Raw genomic sequence first — 20,026 nt, 5'->3', positions numbered from 1 at the left:
CAGCAGGCAAAAAGAGAACCCACAAAAAACGACCAAAACCCCAGAACCTAACAGGTTTTTACTCCAATGCATACTTATCTTTAGTTGCTCCCCTCGATCCTTACCTGATGACCCAAGTAAAATTTCCTACGTCATTGGACATTTAAGGGACAAGGCTTTGAGATGGGCAGAAGCTTTTTTTGATGAAGCAGCTATTCACAGTTTTTCTTATACCGAGTTCCTCATTAAATGCCGCTCATTAAATTTGCAAGCGACTTAAAAAAAAAAAAAAGCCCAAAGCCGCTTATAATAATCGGACTTGTCGACAGAAACTCAAAATAGTTCCAGTTTTTCCACCAACAAAATGCGCATCTCCCTCCATTGTTTACATTTCTGTCGCATAGAGACGTCGGTCACTCAACAAGACGAGTAGAGGAAATACGATTAAATAACAAAAGAAGATAGTAACGAAGTAACGCAAAAATGATTTTCATAAGTAACTGTAGTCTGACTACTGGATTTGAAATAGCAATGCGTTAGATTACTCGTTACTGAAAAAAGTGGTCCGATGTCAGTGTTACAAATGAACACGTTACTGACATCACTGCTGGCGGCAGACTCAGGGTGGAATCAACCAGCACTGAAGGGGGCGTTGCACCATTCACTTAATGAAAAGATTGAGGATGAACTGGCCTGTAGCCTCTTCTTTGTTGAAAAAAAAGATAAGACACTTCTACCATGTATTGATTATAGGGGTCTTAACCAAATCACAGTAAAGAACAAGTACTCTCTTTCTCTTATTTCATCAGCTTTTGAACCAGTTCAGAAGGCATCCATCTTTTCTAAGCTAGACCTAATGCTTACCATCTTGTTTGAATCAGAAAGGGTGATGAATGGAAGACAGTCTTTAAAACCCATATAGGTCATTTTCAGTATCTAGTGATACTGGGCCTGGTGAATGACATCTTGAGAGACTTCCTCAAAACCTATGTCTTTGTGTACTTAGATAATATTCTAATCTTCTCAGAAGATTTAGAACAACATTGGATCCATGTTTGAAAAGTTAGGACTTTTCAAACATGGATCCAATGTTGGAAAATCACCTTTATGTAAAGGCTGAAAAATGTGAATCTCATGTTCCTTCCATAACTTTCTTAGGTTTTGTTTTTGAGGGTGGACAGGTGAAGACAGATCCAGAAAAGGTTCGAGCAATCCTGGATTGGCCGGTTCTAGATTCTAGGAAGGAAGTGTTTTATGGGGTTTGGAAACTTCTACCGGAGGTTTATCAGAAACTTCAGTTTCATTGCCTCTCCACTCACTGCTCTCACCTCCACTAAAAAGACATTCTTTTGGACCCCTGATCATTCACTGATCTGAAACAGAGGTTAGCCATAGCTCCTACTCTCATTCATCCAGAGCCGGACTCAGTTCATTCTGGACTCTCAGTTCGTTCAGTTCGTTGCCTTGGGGGTTGGAGTGGATTTCTCCCAAAGATGGCCGGAAGACAACAAGCTCCATCCTTATGCCTTCTTCAAACATTTCACCCCTCCTGGGGCGTGCTGTGATGGCATAGGGGATAGCGCGACCCACATTTGCAGGCCTTGAGTCCTCGACGCGGCCATCAAGGACTCAAGCACTTGTCGAGGTTCGATTCCCGAACCCGGCGGCATTTGCCCCATATCTTCCCCTCTCTCCTTCCCCATTTCTTGTCAGCCTACTTTCAAATAAGTAATGACCCCCTGGAGGGGTTAAAAAAAAAAAAAAAAAACATTTCACCCCTACTGAGAGAAATTATAATGTTGGTGACAAGGAGCTTCTGGCTGTTAAATTGTCTCTTGAAGATTGGAGGCATTGGTTAAAGGGCACAGATACACATGTGATAATCTGGACAAACCATAAAAACCTGTCCTAACTTCACTCAACCCCTGTTGTACCCTGTTTTTCTCTAGGTTCATTCTCAACATCACTTACCATCCAGGAACGCGTAACAACAAACCTGATGGACTTTCATAACAGTTTTCTCCTGACAATTCAGAAGAAACTCGTGAACTTGTCCTTTCACCCTCTTGCCACCAGACAGTTATTTGATAATTGTCACTACGTCTGGGCAGTCGCTACTTCTGGTGGCCCTCCCTCAATAAGGACACCATGGATTTGGTCTCCGTCTGCACAGTCTGTGCCAGAGGAAAGAGTTCCCATTGTCCTCCTGCAGGCTTTCTTTAATCCCTTCCTGTCCTGAGTCGACCCTGGTCCCACATTTCACTCGACTTTGTCTAAAAACAAAACAGTGATCCTTACCATCATAGACAGGTTCTCTAAAGCTTGTCATCTCGTTGCTCTCAACAGTCTCCACTCAGCATCTGCAACAGCCAGACTCCTGTTCTTCCATGTCTTCAGACTCCATGGAATTCCCACTGAGATTCTTTCTGACCGGGGGCCTCAATTTATATCTCAGGTTTTGAAAACATTTTCCCCTTTTGAGTCCTCTCTAGGTTTTCAGCTATCCCTCCTACCCTCCTCATTTCCAGACTCCACCACTCCCACGGTATCATAACAAATAGCAGATCTGCTAGAGCGGCTTTAGATGGAAATTGTAAGGTCCCTTTTCAAAGAACCTCTTTTGCTCAAAGTGCTTTGTCCGTGAGAGGATCTGTAGTTTGAAACTCATTTCCTCCTGATTTAAAGTCCGTAACCAGTTTTAGTACGTTCAAAAAACAAACAAAACTCTGGTTATGTCAAAAACCGAACTGTATCCATTTTTGATGTTTTATGTTTCACGATTTGTTTGTAGATGTTGTCAGCATTATCTTGTGCTATTTTAATTGGTCATCACTTAAATTTTTTAGAGGTACTTTTTTAAAGCCCATCAAGTGCTGTGAATTAGCTGTTGCTATTGCATTATGATGCAAACATAGGACTGCTGTTATGTTCAGTTTGTCTGTGTCGATGTGTGTCTGCCCCCATCAAACAAATTTAAAATAAAATGAATAAATCACAGGCTCACTGTTACACTGTGAAAACTGATACACTGGCTAATGCTAAACATGAGACTGATACATGTCTAATCTTGGATTAAACACAGAATCCCGAGAAAGACAATAAGTCTTCACTTATTGTAACTAGCGGGGAAAATTGAAGGAAGAAATTAGGATTTTTATTGACTGTTTATCCTCCCATTAGGTGAGCTGAGTTAAATATTATTACTGTTTACTGAAGGTTTGTGAAACATTTGGATGCTATTGGTTTGATAAATATTTTTTGACATTCTGTGATTGTACTGAATTATTTTCTACACATTTATTTTGGTTGATGATTAAATTTGTTTAGTTTGTTAATAAAAATTCCCTGGATTTATTTTCTCAAGTTATCTACTGTTTTTCTAGTCCTACGTAGAAAGTTTCCCTGAAGTAGGATCTTACTCACCTTTGTGAGTAAGATCCTACTTGTAGAACAGGTGTGCCTGTTCTACAGGCACACCGAGTAGAACAAAACAAACATTTTGAGAGAGAGCAGAAAAGAATTTGTAAGTGAGTGGAGAGGATTATACTAGTGGAGAGTTAATCCATGCAAAGAAAAGTTTTGTGTGCGAGGAAAAAATCTGAGTGTTAGCACAAAGACTTGAGCAGCCACAGAGAATATTTGAAAGAGAGGACAATTTTTGAGTTATTACAAGTTTTGAAAACAAAGAAATGAAATTCCTCTTGCAAACTGAAAATGTGTGCTCTTTACTTATGGCAGTAAAAATCCCCCATACTGATGTCTTGGTATTTTACCCACAGCTTTCTTTAAGAAAATATTGCCTGTCATAGAGTTTGATTTGATTAAAATGAAACTCTTCTGTCTTACTTTCCCTCCCAGCCTCCATACCTTAAGACAACAATTATCAAATAATTGTTTGATAATTGGATAAGTTGCTTTTGAAAAATTACAGGTTAATCTTAAATTCATGCTACAAGCATGTTCAGAAGGAGGGACTGTTGCAAAGTTAAGGATCCAATGCAATCAGTTCACTGTCCCATATGCTTGTCCAGGAGGAGTCTTTGCTGCAAATCAGTGACTCAGAGCAATCTGCTGGGTTTCCTTAGATAGAAAACCTTTTCATTTACCAATTTTAATAATAAATTGAATGTAACTGCATTGTTTGATAAGTAGAAGAAAGTGAACTGATTTGAACCTGAACTGCCATGAATAAATTTGAAAAAAGCATGAGTTCATAAGCATAAGAAAATTTAGTCTAAGTAATAGCAAGGAAAACATTACCAGTACCATCAAAAACAAGCGGCTCCTGTAGCCTCATCAGTGCAATGTCGTAATCCAGTCCTTTATGCCAGTAGTGAGGATGGTGTATAATTCTCTTTACAGCCAGAGAATGGGCACCATGGATCAGCTGTTCTGTCAGCCCCACATGAATCGTCCACAGGGAAGAGTTTTCAAATCTGGCCACAGACAAGAAGACAAACAAGACATTAGATTCAAATTCTAATTCAAATTCAAAAATACTTTATTAGGAAATTAAATGTAACTCATTAATTCTTCAAAGAGTTATTGTAGATTGTGAAGGCTGTCGGCAGGAAAGATTTCTTGTAGCGGTCTCTACTACAGATATTGATATTGATTTTCTTAGTTGTGTCTCTACTTTTGATGCTACTCTGTTTCTATTTATTTTTATATTTGTTTCAGAAAATCTTTATGCACTTAAAATGAGCCTTTCATGTTCATCTGATGTTTGGTAATTTAATACAGATACTTGGGCAGATGCCTCCCAACTTGTACAAGGTACAAGTTCAGCTTCACCTTCACTTTCAAAACTTACCTGGGTGAAAGGATGAATGAGAATAAGTTTAATCAATCGATCGATCAAACCTTTTCATTTAGACACATATATGGTCCTTAATAAACAAAGACAGAACAACAAAAAGACAATAAAACAATTTAATCTATTACCATATAAACTAAGTTTCCAGTGATTACACAAACTAAAGAACTTAACTGAGATTTGAACAAGATTTGGTCAAAATGTGAATGATGCTGTTTACAAAATTGGTTAACCTACACATACATCTATCTGTACATAATGTTTCAAACCACAGCAGCACAAGTTAGTACAATGGCATATGTGTACTAACTTGTTAGTGCAATTGTCACCTCTAAATGTGCTGTTGATGTCACCACCACGTTACCCAAACCAGAAACCTTAGTTGTATGCTGAGGTGAAAGCTCTGCTGAAAGCTAGGGACTCTGCATTCCGGACAGGCCAGACATTAGCACTCTGAGAAGAAAGAAAGAACTGGCTGCAGGCATTGTGAGGGCCAAAGCCTCATGCACCCAGAAAATTCAAGGTGATTTCACCCCCAGGGCATGTGGAAGGGCATCAAGTGTAGGCCTGTCACGATAACAAATTTTGCTGAGTGATTGTCTCAAAAATTTTTGCGATAAATGATAATATTGTTTTAAGATCTTTTTACACTAATTTAATGGAAATGACGTAATAATGCGATTTCCTGCCAAAGATAGATACACTTTATTTTCAAAAGAATATTTAACACTGATATATTACACTGATTATATTTTTATACTTATATTTTTATATCAGTATAAAAAATATACTGATGTATTTATCAGTATAAACAAAATAAACAAAACAAACAAAAATGAAATGGATTCTCATTCTCCACTAACAAACTATGTACTTGAATAAAAACTAAAGTGGAAATAAATACTGCATTCAACCAAAAGAGTGCAGATTATGAAGTATGTACACTGCCTGGCCAAAATAAAAGTCGCCACCTGGATTTAACTAAGCAAATAGGTACAAGCCTCCTATTGTATAAGTACTGCATAGGCGATTATCTTTCAGCTGGCAACAAGTTATTTAACCCCAGCTGATGCAATGAGTAACTCCTCATTTCTTAAACAACCATGGCAAAAGACACATCCTGTGGTCGTGGAAAAGACATTAGTCTGTTTGAGAAGGGTCAAATCATTGGCCTGCATCAAGCAGAGAAAACATCTAAGGAGATTGCAGAAACTACTAGAATTGAGTTAAGAACTGCCCAACGCATCATTAAAAAGTGGAAGGATGGTGGGAAACCATCGTCTTCCAGGAGGAAATGTGGTCGGAAAAAAAATCCTGAATGATCGTGATCGGCGATTACTTAAACGTTTGGTCAAATCAAATCAAAGAAAAACAACAGCAGAAATCAGGAGTATGTTTAATTGTGAACGCAAAAGCATTTCCACACGCACAATGCGAAGGGAACTCAAGGGGTTGGGATTGAACAGCTGTGTAGCCGTAAGAAAACCTCTAATCAGTAAGGCTAACCAGAAAAAAAGGCTTCAGTTTGCTAGGGAGCATAAAGATTGGACTCTGGAGGAATGGAAGAGGGTCATGTGGTCTGATGAGTCCAGATTTACCCTGTTCCAGAGTGATGGGCGCATCAGGGTAAGAAGAGAGGCTGGTGAAGTGATGCACCCATCATGCCTAGTGCCTACTGTACAAGCCTGTGGGGGCAGTGCTATGATCTGGGGTTGCTGCAGTTGGTCAGGTCTAGGTTCGGCAACATTGTCTGCCCAAAGAATGAGGTCAGCTGAGTACCTGAATATACTGAATGACCAGGTTATTCCATCAATGGATTTTGTCTTCCCAAATGGAACAGACATATTCCAAGATGACAATGCCAGGATTCATTGGGCTCAAATTGTGAAAGAGTGGTTCAGGGAGCATGAGACATCTTTTTCACACATGGACTGGCCACCACCGAGTCCAGACATTAACCCCATTGAGAATCTTTGGGATGTGCTGGAGAAGGCTTTGCGCAGAGGTCAGACTCTCCCATCAACAATACAAGATCTTGGTGAAAGATTAATGCAGCACTGGATGGAAATAAATCTTGTGACACTGCAGAAGCTTATTGAAACAATGCCACAGCGAATGCGGGCTGTAATCAAAGCTAAAGGCGGTCCAACAAAATATTAGAGAGTGTGAACATTTTTTGGTGGCGACTTTTTTTTTGGCCAGGCAGTGTATATTATATTGCCCTTCAGTAATTATTAGGTTTAAATAGAGAAGATGGGCACATTGACTACCTGATGCAGTAGTTCACACTACATGATTTTTTTGCCCCGTTTTTCCCCTTACGAGAATCTTAGAACATTGGGCTTTCTAAGATTGTCGCTTGCGATTTTGTAACTCCAAAATCATGTAGTGTGAACTGGGCATTACACTAAGGAAATGAGGAAGGGAGGTGTCAGTGGAGAGCACCAGAGTTGAGCCCTTTTTCATTCAGTGTCATCAAAAGAAAGAGAAAAAGGCCAGAAGTAATGATTAAGCTGATAATTAAAATGAGGTAGATAATTTAACTTATTATGCGATTAATTGATGTACTGTTTATTGTGACAGGCCTAATCAAGAGCATCACTAACCACAACATCAGGGGTGCACAATGTCCCAGGGACCCCTCACTGCCAGATGCATTCAACAAGTTCTGCGCGTGCTTTGAGGATCCTAACACCTCCCTCAGCACCAGACTAATACCACCACCTGGTGACACGCCTCTGTGTGTGACCACAACAGATGTGACGAAGTCCCTCCAGGAAATTAAACCCAGTAAGGCTGCAGGCCTTGACAACATCCCAAGACGAGTACTGAGGGACTGTGCACATCAGTTGTTTGAGGTGTTGTCGGACATCTTCAACACCTCACTGTCATCTGGGCCCACCTGCTTAAAGACAGCCACTATTTTCCCTGTCCCCAAGGGCTCCACAGTGATGAGCCTGAATGAAGTACTTTGAGAGGCTAGTCATGAACCACATCAAGGACTCCATCGACGTTGCTGTGGACACCCATCAGTACGCCTACAGGAGGAAACGATCCACTGCTGATGCAATTTCATCTGTGATCCACACAGCCCTTGGACAAACATCTCAGCATTGTGGTAGTGCCAGCAATTACGGAAAACAACAGCACCCTCTTTTGGAGCATTTATGCACTGCTTTACATCTACCCCTTCTTTATTTGATGGCGTCTCTGCCATAAACCAAACAGAACATAAAAAGAATTAACTGAGAGAACCCTTAACAGTCGTAACATCAGCAATAAATCGTATTGCTCAAATTTATCTTGTATGCTATGTATGTTTGTGTGTTGTTGAGTGTTTTATGTGTGTCTGTGAACTCTTTTTGCCTTTTCCCTCTGCCACAGCCTCCATCCTCTTTCTATCTTCTGCTGCTCATCTTCTGTTTTTGTGACCTGTGCTCCATATGACAGCTTTTTGGGTGGACATCTGGTCCTGGGTGGGTTTTTTCTTGGTATTCCCCTGCTCTGCAGTGATTCTGGACTGCCATGGGGTTTATTTTCTCCTGCGGTATCCTCTTCCACTTGGCTGGCTTGTTTGTCTTTTTGGTTAATTTCTCCAAGCTGCAGAGAGGGCCCAGTTTCCTCCACGCTGACTGCATCTGCATTCTGGTGCAGGTCTGCCTGTAAACCTGTCTCATTCAGATCTAGATCTGATTCCTCCTCCTCAGCTATAGGCTTGCCCACCTCTTCTACCAGGATAAACATGCACTGAGTGAGAAGGTTTCTGTGAACCACTCTTTCTGGGCCACCATCCTCTGGTTGTACCACATACACAGGTGGCTGTTTCTTCACCACAATATATGGACGTGGCTCCCACTTGTCTCCAAGCTTCTGCCGTCCTTCCACATGACATATTTTGACCAGCACCCGGTCCCCTGGGCTGAACACTTGATCCTTTGCTTTTTGATCATAGTACTTCTTTTGTTGTTCCTTGGCAATCCTAGAACTGTGATTAGCCTGTGCATAAGCCTCCAGCAGGCAGTCATGGAGTGTCTGCACATAGTCACTGTAGCCCACTTGGCTATTAGAGGTTGAGGTCCCAAACACCAGATCCACTGGAAGTCTGGGATGTCTCCCAAACATTAAATAGTATGGAGTGTAACCAGTTGAGTCATGTCTCGTACAGTTGTAAGCATGGGTCATGGCATCCACATATTCATGCCACCTGGGCTTTAGGTGAGGTGATATTCATTAGGGTCTGATTGAACTTTTCAGTGGTCCCATTGCCCAGTGGGTGATATGGAGTGGTGTGAGTCTTAGTGATGCCAGTGATCTTGCATAGTTCTTTTACAATTTGTTGAAGAAAATAATTATTTTTAGTGCTTAATACAGCTAATCTTACCCCAGGTGTAAAGGTTATAATGAACAGTCTGATTTTGAACAAATTTCTTAATTTTGTGTCAAAGATTTACAACTAAACTATCCAACAGGATAACTATCAGAGGTCAGGAACTACATCAAAAAGATTCTTTAGGAGTGTTATCAGGGCCCAGGAAGCCATGGAATTAGCATCTAGTGCAGGGCAGAAGCCGATTGGGTTCACAGAACATCAAAGGTTTTCCAGAACCACATCTGACATGGTTTAAACTAAAATACAACATAGAATGTTGAGATCATTAACATTTAATTTCTAAGACATTTTCTAAGTATTAATAGCAAGTTTTTAACCAAAGTGTATTATCTAAGTTTAGAATGGTGAATGCTGAATGTATTTGAAAATTGTACTGTCTATGATAATTTCTGAATCAAATGGAAATTGTTTCAATGAAAATGTGTTGTTTAGTATTAGAAAATTGTTCAGGATTTATGTAATAAGGCAAAGATTCAAATCTTTGGAGATGCTCAGTGCAAAATAATTTTTCCTTAAACTAAATTACTTGATTTGGCCGGGAGGCACTCCGAACTTCACAGGTATCTGTGAAGTCTTGTTGTATGCTTTTATTTGCCCAAATGGCCCGAGAGGACGGAAGACCAGGACGCAGCTGCCCCTGCTCCTTTGTCCTCTCGGAAACCAAATGGCCTTTGATCTTTTGCGTAAATTAGGGAGGCTCTAAGTTTTTATGAGTCTCCAAGGTAACTTCTAATTGGTCATACAGAGCTACGCCTTAATGAATACATTAACAAGGAGAGAAACGCCTTCACTACAAGAGATCGAACACGATAATAATAATTCAGATTGCTGCTCATATTCTGCCTTTTTCGGCAACAGCTTTCTCCAAAGACATGTCTTTGCCTTTTCTTTCTCTGTCTTTGTCTTTATTCTTTGTCTGTCTCGGAATGAGTCTGTATCTTGGTTGCTTTGCAGCTGTTGTTGTTACTTCATTGTGGTTTTCTATTGGATTAAACGCTGTAATTCTGTGACGTCATCACACATTGTTGTCTCCTGATTGGCACACGCTCCTCGCTGGAAGAACCCGGGAAATAGGAAGAAATAGAGAGAGCCAAGCTTTTTCCAAATTAAGCTAACTTAGTAACTTTCTTCCTTAACAAATTGCACTCTCAAAATTGTGTCCTTGATCTGCAAGGAGCTTTGCTGGAAAATCGAACCGGCAGAAGAAATTCTTCCACAGAACCTTGGCTACAGTGTGTGCTTTTTGGTCTTTGGTGAAGTAGGCTTGAGCATAACGAGAAAAGTGATCTGTTACAATAAGTACATTTTCAATGCCTCCCTTTGACTTTTCCAGGCAGAGAAAGTCTACACACACAAGCTCCATGGGGGGACTGCTGTAAATGCTGACAAGAGGAGCTCCAACACTGCTTGTGGGGGTCTTCCTAAGACAACATCTCTCACACTGCCTGGCGTCCATGATTTGACTTCCAGGGACATATTTGGCCAGTAGAATCACTCTCTTATCAGCTGTAGAGTTCTGGCAAAGGCCTAAGTGACCTGAATCATCATGCAGAGAAGTTTTAGCCACCACCTGCAGCTTCTCTGGCAAGATGAGCTGCTCAATGCGTCCTCTTTGCCCATCTGTGATGCATCTGTATAGGATGCCATTTCTGACCACCAAGCTCCTCCACTCTTTCATGAGAAGGCTCCCATGTCTTCCCAGGCCAATCCTCACACTTCGAGGTGGTTTTTTGTTATTATTTTTGAAACACAGAACTTGCCCAATAATTGAATCATCTTTCTGTTCTGCACGGATTTGTTGAATCGTCATTGCTGGAAATGCATCTGTGCCCACATCCAAATACAGCTGATTCACTGTTGGGAAATCACAGCTATCTGGCACTTTTGAAACTGCAGTGTTGTCGAATGTATGCTGGGGCCCTGGAGGCCTTGATTCAGAGACCCTGACATGCTGAGGGCATGACTGTAAGATCTGTGTGACTTCTTGGTTGGACATGCGTGAAAGAACATCAGCATTTGCATTGTTCTGTCCCCTTCTGTACTGAATGTCAAACTCAAAAGACGATAGCTGGGACACCCATCTCTACCCCGTGGCGTCAAGCTTGGCTGTTGTCATCACATATTTGAGGGCGTTATTATCAGTCAAGACAGAGAAACAATGTCCATAAAGATAGTCGAAGAACTTGTCTGTGACCGCCCACTTTAGGGCCAGAAATTCCAGTTTGTGTGCCAGATATCTGGTTTCAGGTGGGCTTAAGCCTCTGCTGGCATAAGCTATGACCCTCTCAACCCCATTCTGAACTTAAGCCAACACAGCACCCAGTCCCTCCCCAGAAGCATCAGTCTGCAGCACGAAAGGTAGGTTGTAGTCTGGGTAGCCTAGTATTGGTGCAGTCACCAGTCTATCCTTTAAACACTGAAATGCCTCTCTGCACTCATCAGTCCACAGATAAGGTCGACCAGAATCAGTGTGTTTATGTGCTTTTCTCTTTTTCTTTCTGGGATCGCCAGAGGTGAGCCGGTACAAGGGAGCAGCCAGCGTGGAGTAACCTTTCACATAGCGTCTGTAGTACCCTGCAAATCCCAAAAACTGCAGGACCTCTTTACGACTAGTGGGTGTTTTCAGTTCTTAACCTTGCTGATCTTCTCTGGATCTGTCTTGATTTCCTCCGCAGACACAATGTCTGCACCTCCTTCTTCACCAACTGACACTTTGAGGGTTTTAACTTCAAACCATGTTCTTTCAGTCAACCAAAAACCAGCTGGAGGCATTCCAGATGCTCCTCAAATGTTTTGAAAAATATTATTAGGTCATCAAGATAAATGAGCAGGTGAGAGAAATTCAGGTCCCCAAAGCAGCATGTCACGAGCCTCTGAAAAGTGGTTGGGCCATTTACCAGTTACCCTTAGTGACGATCGCCACAGGTGATGCATATGGGCTTTTGCTCGGCCGGATAACTCTTGCAGCTTCCATCTCTGTCAGGTGGTTCCTCATCTCTTGCCACTGAGAAGGGGGATCTTACGATATGGAAGTCGAAATGGCTTTGAGTCTACCAGAGGAATCTCATGCTGCACGGTCTTTGTATGGCCGTAATCCATAGAATTCTGGGAGAAGACATCCCTATTTTGCTACACTAGGTTCCTGAGGAGAGCACGCTGGTCTTCATTTTCCACTGCTGCCCCAACCAGATCTACCTCAAAACTTGTCACCACTTGACCCAGGCTCAGACACAGCTCTTTTTCATTTCACTTTGATGTTTGTCTCCTTTTATGTCAGAGGATTCAATCACTTTGTCCACCAAGAAAGCTGTGGCAAGCTGAGTGTTGGGCTCCATAGTGATGTTTTTCCGGGACACATTCATAACTCTGACTGGAGCATATCCCCTCTCTACATCTGTGAGAACTTTAGCCACTTGTAGGTCTTGGGGGAGCTGGTGTGGAGAAGGGCTTTCAATCAGTGCTGTATAGATTTTTTTCTGAGGGCCTGCCTTAATCCTACATTTCACATCCACCTCTTTACCACTAGGGATACAGATAGCCCGACCAGTAAAGACAGCGGGGCCAACCATGCCGTGCATCTGATGATCTTCTGTGTTTTCAACCTCCATCACAGCAGAATGACATTCTGGATGGCTCTCTTTTATCCTGTGGAGGAACTCGACACCATAAACTGCTTGTAGGTGATTTTTAGATGCACGGATGACATTGGTTCCAATGAGCAGAGGTACTGAGGAGTGATATTCAGAATCAGGGACAACAAATGTGGGGACAGTCATACAGTCCTCCCCAAACACCTTAAGTTTGATCTGCAAGACACCATAATAAGGCACGTTTGTAGCACCTTCTATAGGCTCTAACAGCCTTGAGTATCACCATATTCTGCCCTCAGTTTGTTAAATGCCTTTTCGGGGGTCTGGTCACTGGGTAGGAGGTTAAGAACCAGCTTTCTGGCCTCTCCACTGAGGTGTCGAACCACTGTGGAGAAGCGGAGATGTACAGGGAGGTCAATGGCATCCAACAGGTATTGCATGTCACGGATCCAGTCTTCCACCAGCATTTTACTGTCTGCATTACCAGTAAAGACTTGCACATTCTTTACTTGGTGAGTCTGCAGGAAACCACCATATATTGCTTGGGGGAAGCGTGGACTGACTGTAGTCCTCCCAGAGCCCTCTAACTGAGGGTCAAGATGGTAGGCATTTGAGGCCATAGCAGCAGGTGGGGGCCGAGAAATGTATGAGGCAGCTCCTGAACGGTCATATGTGTTAAACCCCAATGCATGCAGCTGCATGTGCTGTGGTACACCGGCCTGCTCGGGACCAATGTGGTAAGGGACACCATATGAGGCAAACTGGGAACTAATTAAAGCTGGACTGGGGGCCCCGGTGTTTGCAGCGGGTATATTTTGTGTTTGTGCTTACCCCTGTGTGCAACCCTGATAAATAGGTGCAACAGATTGAGAGGGCTGGAATGTGGGTCTGGGCTGGGGGCGAGGGGTGGAATGTAGGTGGTCCGGGTAGGTGTGGGTGCTACGTCCCAAAAGCTGCCCTGTCTGGTTATTAACCCCTGGAGGTTGTGTGTTGGGCCAGCCTCGACAAAATGGCGGTGGAAAAGTTTGGAAAACAAGCTGAGTCAAGCGGGTGGAAAAGAGGCATTTGAAATTGAGCTGAGCCGAGGCAAGTAAAAACGGTGGAAAAGGGGCAATTGTTTTTTTGCTGGGCAGCACTCTTTCAATGAAAGGACAGTGTAGTTACTTCATCCATCCATTTTCTAACACCCTTGTCCCTAGTGGGGTTGGGAGGTGTGCTGGTGTCTATCTCCAGCTACGTTCCAGGTGAGAGGCGGGGTCACCCTGGACAGGTCGCCAGTCTGTCACAGGGTAAAACGAGTCAGACAGGACACACAACCATGCACACACACACTCACACCTAGGGAGAATTTAGAGAGACCAATTAACCTGTATAGTTACTTTATTTTATTTATTTTCATTGTATGTATTTAAAGAAAGACTTTACAAACTGAGGTTACAAATATACACTGTGCCAAGTATGGTTCAGAATTGTGTCAGATGAACAGCTCTTAAAGTTAATGTTTTTGACTAAGTTTGATTCATTTCAGTCCAGCTTGGTAGCAAACTGCTATCTGAAGATGAGTAAATTCTATTCATTGCTTACAGGCACCAGACATGCAGAGTCCTGCTGTTAGCTTTTCTAATCTTGAGTGTTCAGTGAGACCTTTTTCCCAATAATCAGCCTTGAAAGAATTCAGGGAGAGATTTGATTGTCTGACTTACCCAAACACACAATGGGCTGCAGTAAGGATCCAGCTTGACGTTATGATGGAGCCTCCACAAATATGTTCCATCTGGAAGTGGAGACTGACCTGCCAGGGAAACTGACCTGGTTTGGAGATATTACCCCCCACAACTCGAGTGTTGTACAGAGGCCTAGAACCACACACTGAGAAAAAATACAGGACAACAACTATCAAATGATCAATTTAAAAGTCAAATATATTTTGTTAATGATCTACAATCAAATTATTGCAAAACCATTTGAGTACATGGGCCCCATAATAAATTCACAGAGCAAAATATTAACATAGTAAAGCATCCTAATAGAAACATTACCATTCTAATGAATGTCAAAGTAAAGATAAAATTGATGAAAAATACATTTCAACTCACCATTTTTGATATATTATGAATTTTTTTGTTATCTGCATAACTAATTTACTAGGCTCTCATGGAAGCTAATGTACAATATGACATGTTTTCTCTAGATGTACATTTAATCAGTATACTGTACTTGATAAATGATGGTTTGTTTATTGTTCTCAGCTGACAATAAAGTGGAACTTCTATTAAAATTAAATTTGAATTGTATAAAGTTTGTAAAGACATATTCCTAATCCATTCTGTTAATGGTGTTGACACCATCAGAATCAGATTTGCTGACCTACACATAGACTGCCTTAAGTGACTCAATTCCGATTTTTAGTCAAATTGGATTTTTTTTGCAGCGGTTGTTCACACTTTCAAGCATATGCGACTTGTATATGCTCTGCTGTCTGAATGGGTAAACGACCTGAAAGTGTCCTGTATGCACAGTAGAGGGCGCAATAGAGTCAGCTTTCTCAGTGTTCTGCCAACCACCATAAAAGGAAGAAGTGCTCAGTGTTTGCAGAAGTGAACATGGTGCTAATCTAATGGTGGAGCATAATTTACACAGTTAAAGTTGTTGTCTGACCGGAGTAATATATTAACAATTTAATCCTCATTGTCTGTCACAGATGTAGTTTTTTTTCTGGCTTGCACCTATCAGGATGCAGAATAGTGGCTTTTTTTCGAGTATCAGTGATGTTTTGGTCGGATGAATGCAACCTGGACATTACATCGCATATGAATCGGATACGTATTGAGTGCCCTAGTGGCCGCATTCGAAAAGAATCCGACCTGTGTTGCTCAGACTGTCATGAAAACATCAGATACAGGTTGCATTATGTCAAAAAAAAAAAAAAAAATCGAATTGTGTCACGTCAGGCTTCAGTGTGAACACTGCCATATTAGCTTGGCTGCAGCTTTTGGTGTCTCTCTAGAGACTCACTTTTTTCACTTTTTAAAAAAAAATGATAAACTAGTCAATCAATGCTTAAAGATACAGTAGCTTTAAAAAATGTTTTTTTTACATAGCAGTTAAAATTATGATGATCTGCTGCTTGTGCATTGAATGTCCATTTCTCCACCATAAGCCGTCTTTAAAGGCGTTTCAGAGAATATGGCAGTACATCCAACCAGCCTCACAACCGCGGACCACATGTAACCACACCAGCCCAGGACCTCCACATCCTGCAGTTTCACCTCCAAGATCGTCTGAGACCAGCCACTCAGACAGCTGCTGAAACAATTGGTTTGCATAACCAAAGAATTTCGGCACAAACTGTCAGAAACCGTCTCAGGGAAGCTCAACTGCATGCTCGTCATCCTCATCGGGGTCTTAACCTGACTCCAGATCATCGTCATAACAGACTTGAGTGGGCAAATGCTCACATTCGATGGCGTCTGGCACGTTGGAGAGGTGTTCTCTTCACCGATGAATCTCGGTTTACATTGTTCAGGGTGGATGGCAGACAGCGTGTGTGGCGTCGTGTGGGTGAGCGCTTTGCTGATGCCAATGTTGTGGATAGAGTGGCCCGTGGTGGTGGTGGGGTTATGGTATGGGCAGGCATCTGTTATGAATGAAGAACACAGGTGCATTTTATTGATGGCATTTTGAATGCACAGAGATACCGTGATGAGATCCTGAGCCCCATTGTTGTGCCATACATCCATGAACATCACCTCATGTTGCAAGGATCTGTACACAGTTCTTGGAAGCTGAAAATGTCCCAGTTCTTGCATGGCCAGCATACTCACCAGACATGTCACCCATTGAGCATGTTTGGGATGTGCTTGACCAGCGTATAGGAATGCATGTACCAGTTCCCACTAATATTCAGCAACTTTGCACAGCCATTGAAGAGGAGTGGACCAACATTCCATGGGTCACAATTGACAATCTGATAAACTCTATGCGAAGAAGATGTGTTGCACTGCATGAGGAAAATGGTGGTCACACCAGCTACTGACTGGTTCTGAGTCCCCAGATCCCCAATAAAGCAAAAAACTGCACATTTCAGAGTGGCCTTTTATTGTGGGCGGTATAAGGTACACCTGTACACTAATCATGATGTCAGATCAGCATCTTGATGTGGCACACCTGTGAGGTAGGATGGATTATCTCAGCAAAGCAGAAGTGCTCACTATCAAACATTTAGACAGATTTGTGGACAACATTGGAAAGAAATGGTAATATTGTTTATCTGGAATGAATTTTAGATCTTTGAGTCCATCTCATGAAAAATGGGAGCAAAAACAAAAGTGTAGAGTTTATATTTTTGTTGAGTGTAGAAATGATGAGGGGAGGAGTTGGAGCGATGCAGTTGATGAACCTGGTAACTTTTCAGCTGTTCTTCGTTAATGTGAGATAAATAGGTTCTAATGATTTTCATTCAGTCAGGATGTTACGCTGACACTAGAGCCACATGCATTGTAGGTAGATTGTAGTAAAGCACTGAGAAATGCCTGGTTTTAAAATGAGTTAATTGGACTTGTAGCCATTATTTTGTGCCCATTGTTGGACAATTCGGCATGATCGAACCCGAACCGTTATACCTAGAATTTCTGTCGGCTAATGTTCGGTCTCTCAGGTTTTGAAAATGGGCCGACAATTGGCCGACAGCTCTAAGATGGTGTAGTGTGCACTGGGCATTACTGATGTTGTAGGGTGTGGTCACACCAGTGTGGTCACACCGGTAGGTCAGGAATGGGGGATCCACATGGGTCGGGAATCCAGCCTGGGGAGGATGGTTGAATGGATAGTGGGGGCTTTGGGGCCTCAGGGGACAAACAGACGACAGGGACAAAATCCACCAAACAGAGGCTGAGTTATTGAACCGATCCAGGGTCATGCATGGGAGGGTCTCAGGCAATAAAAATCCAGTAATCAGAAGACTGAAGGTAGGGTCAGAGGTGGGCAGGGTTCAACAACAGGAGGTCAGAACTCTTCCTACAGCAGAAGGACTCGGCAAAAATCTGTGGTCAAAAAACAGGCAGGATCAGAAAACCAGAAAACTCTTTAGAACATGAAAAAAAGGCTTGAAAGCTTTGACTGGGCAACAGACGATCTCCCACTGAGCTGGTGATGAGCAGCTGTTTAAATAGGGAGCAGCACAGTGCAGGTGAGGGTAATGAGTAATCAGCACAGTCAAGGTAGAGCTGAAGGGATGAAATCATGACATCACCTCCTCCTCAAGGAGCGGCTCTGGATGCCCCACTGGGCTGGTCCGGATGCTGGCAATGGAAGTTGCGGATGAGGCCCTTATCCAGGATCAAGTGAGAAGGTATCAAGGACCTCTCCTCCACACCATAACCCTTCCAGTATACAAGGTATTGGATGGCACAGCCAAAACATCGGGAACATAGCAAGCATCTCACAGTAATGGCAGGAACTCCATCAATGAGTCGGGGGGTGTGGGTCTGGATGGAGGGCAAAACCTGGACATCACAGGTTTGGCCTTGGAGACATGGAAGGTGGGGTCTACATGCAATGAAGAAGGCAGATTGAAAAGCACAGCTACTGGGTTAATAACCTTGGCAATAGGAAATGGGCCCACAAAACGAGGTGCCAACTTACGATTCTCTACCTTGATGGGTAGATTCTTAGTGGATAACCACACCATTTGACCCACCAGGTATTGGACTCAACCTCCTGATTCATCCTCTCTTGACCCACCAGGTATCTTGGGGCTTGGGATCTGTCATGGGGCTTGGGATCATAATGGCAATCTGTGGTAATTGGCATTATGAGCATAAACAGCAGAGGTCTTTCAGAGAGTCACTCTGGCCTTTCTCCAGACTCTGAGACAATGACGTGCTGATAAATGGGCAGCAGGAACCTAAGTAGCCCCTTCCTGAACAGAGAGAATTTGCGGCTGATAGCCATAAACAACATGAAATGGAGACAGACCTTGATGAATCCATTGATGGCATACTCTACCCAAGGTAAGTTCTGGGACCAGTAACTGGGGACATCCATGCAACGGATGCAAAAATTGGACTCAAACTTCTGATTCATCCTCTCTGTCTGGTCATCCATCTGAGGGTGAAAACCTAAAGAGAGACTGATGTCAATGTCGAGAAAGGTGCAAAATTCACCCCAAAAACAGAAAAGGAATTGCGGTCCTCTATCAGACATGATGTTGCAGGGACTGCTATGAAGTCTGAACACTTTTCAGGCCATCACTTCAGCGAGTTCAGGTGCTGAAGGCAACTTGCGTAGAGGAATGAGGTGGGTCATCTTAGAGAATTTGTCAACCACAGTGAGGAGCACCATGTTACTTTGAGAGAGAGGTAAGCCTGTGACAAAATCTATTGAGATGTGGGACCACTGTCGATGTGGAATTGGCAGAGGCCTCAGTAGACCAGCTGGGGGGCATCTAGAGGGTTTTACTCTGGAACAGGTGGCACATGCTAACACAAACTCTCGTGTGTCCTTTCTGAGTGTGGGTCACCAGAATCCTAACTGAACCACTGCTAGACTCTTTGTTATACCTGGGTGACAGAAATGTTTAGAGCCATGACAGAACTGAAGGACCTTAGACACCATTTCTTCAGGAAGAAGGCTGATGACGGCTAGAAAGGGCATCTGGTTTGACGTTCTTGCTGCCAGGTTGATAGGCCAGGGTGAAGTTAAATCTGCTAAAGGATAGTGCCCATCTAGCGTGGCGTGGGTTCAGTCTTTTGGCAGACTTGAGGTATTTCAAGGTCTTATGTTCTGTCCACACAGTAAAAGTATGTGTGGACCCCTCCAGCCAGTGCCTCCATTCCTCTAATGCTAGTTTAATAGCCAACAGTTCTCTGTTTCCAACATCATAGTTTCTCTCGGAGGTAGAGAGCCGGCAAGAAAAAAAAAGGCACAACAGTGTAATCTGGCATAACCTGCAAACCGTTGAGACAGAACTTTGGTGACCCCAGTTTCTGAGGCATCTACCCACACCACAAAAGGGTTATACAGATCTGGAGAGCGCAGAATGGGAGCTGAGGTGAAGAGACGTTTTAGCTTACCAAAGGGCAAAACGGCTGGTGCATTGGTGATCCCAAAGGGCATGACCAGGTATTCATAATGCCCTAAAGGGGTGTTGAAAGCTGTCTTCCATTCGTTTCCTTCTCTTATGTGGACCAGATGGTAGCCATTACACCGATCCAGTTTAGTGAACACAGTACTACCTTGAAGAAGCTCAAA

The 20,026-nt window shown here is 42.7% G+C and overlaps 1 protein-coding gene across 1 annotated transcript in view; it reads right to left on the bottom strand.

Annotated features, from left to right (window-relative positions):
• The window catches only part of tmprss3a (transmembrane serine protease 3a), a 65,890-nt gene that overhangs the window by 8,841 nt on the left and 37,023 nt on the right, over window positions 1-20,026 (bottom strand). The window contains exons 9-10 of the mRNA XM_044131927.1: window positions 14,479-14,644; window positions 4,246-4,415 (exon numbers count right to left, since the gene is read on the bottom strand). Coding sequence (XP_043987862.1) covers window positions 4,246-4,415; window positions 14,479-14,644 — 336 coding nt within the window. The remainder of the gene's footprint in view (window positions 1-4,245; window positions 4,416-14,478; window positions 14,645-20,026) is intronic.

The sequence above is a fragment of the Gambusia affinis genome, linkage group LG11 (genome assembly GCF_019740435.1).
Source record: "Gambusia affinis linkage group LG11, SWU_Gaff_1.0, whole genome shotgun sequence".
Classification (NCBI taxonomy): Eukaryota; Metazoa; Chordata; class Actinopteri; order Cyprinodontiformes; family Poeciliidae; genus Gambusia; species Gambusia affinis.
Note: the sequence above shows the minus strand (reverse complement) of the source record. Positions and strands in the feature narration are given on the sequence as shown.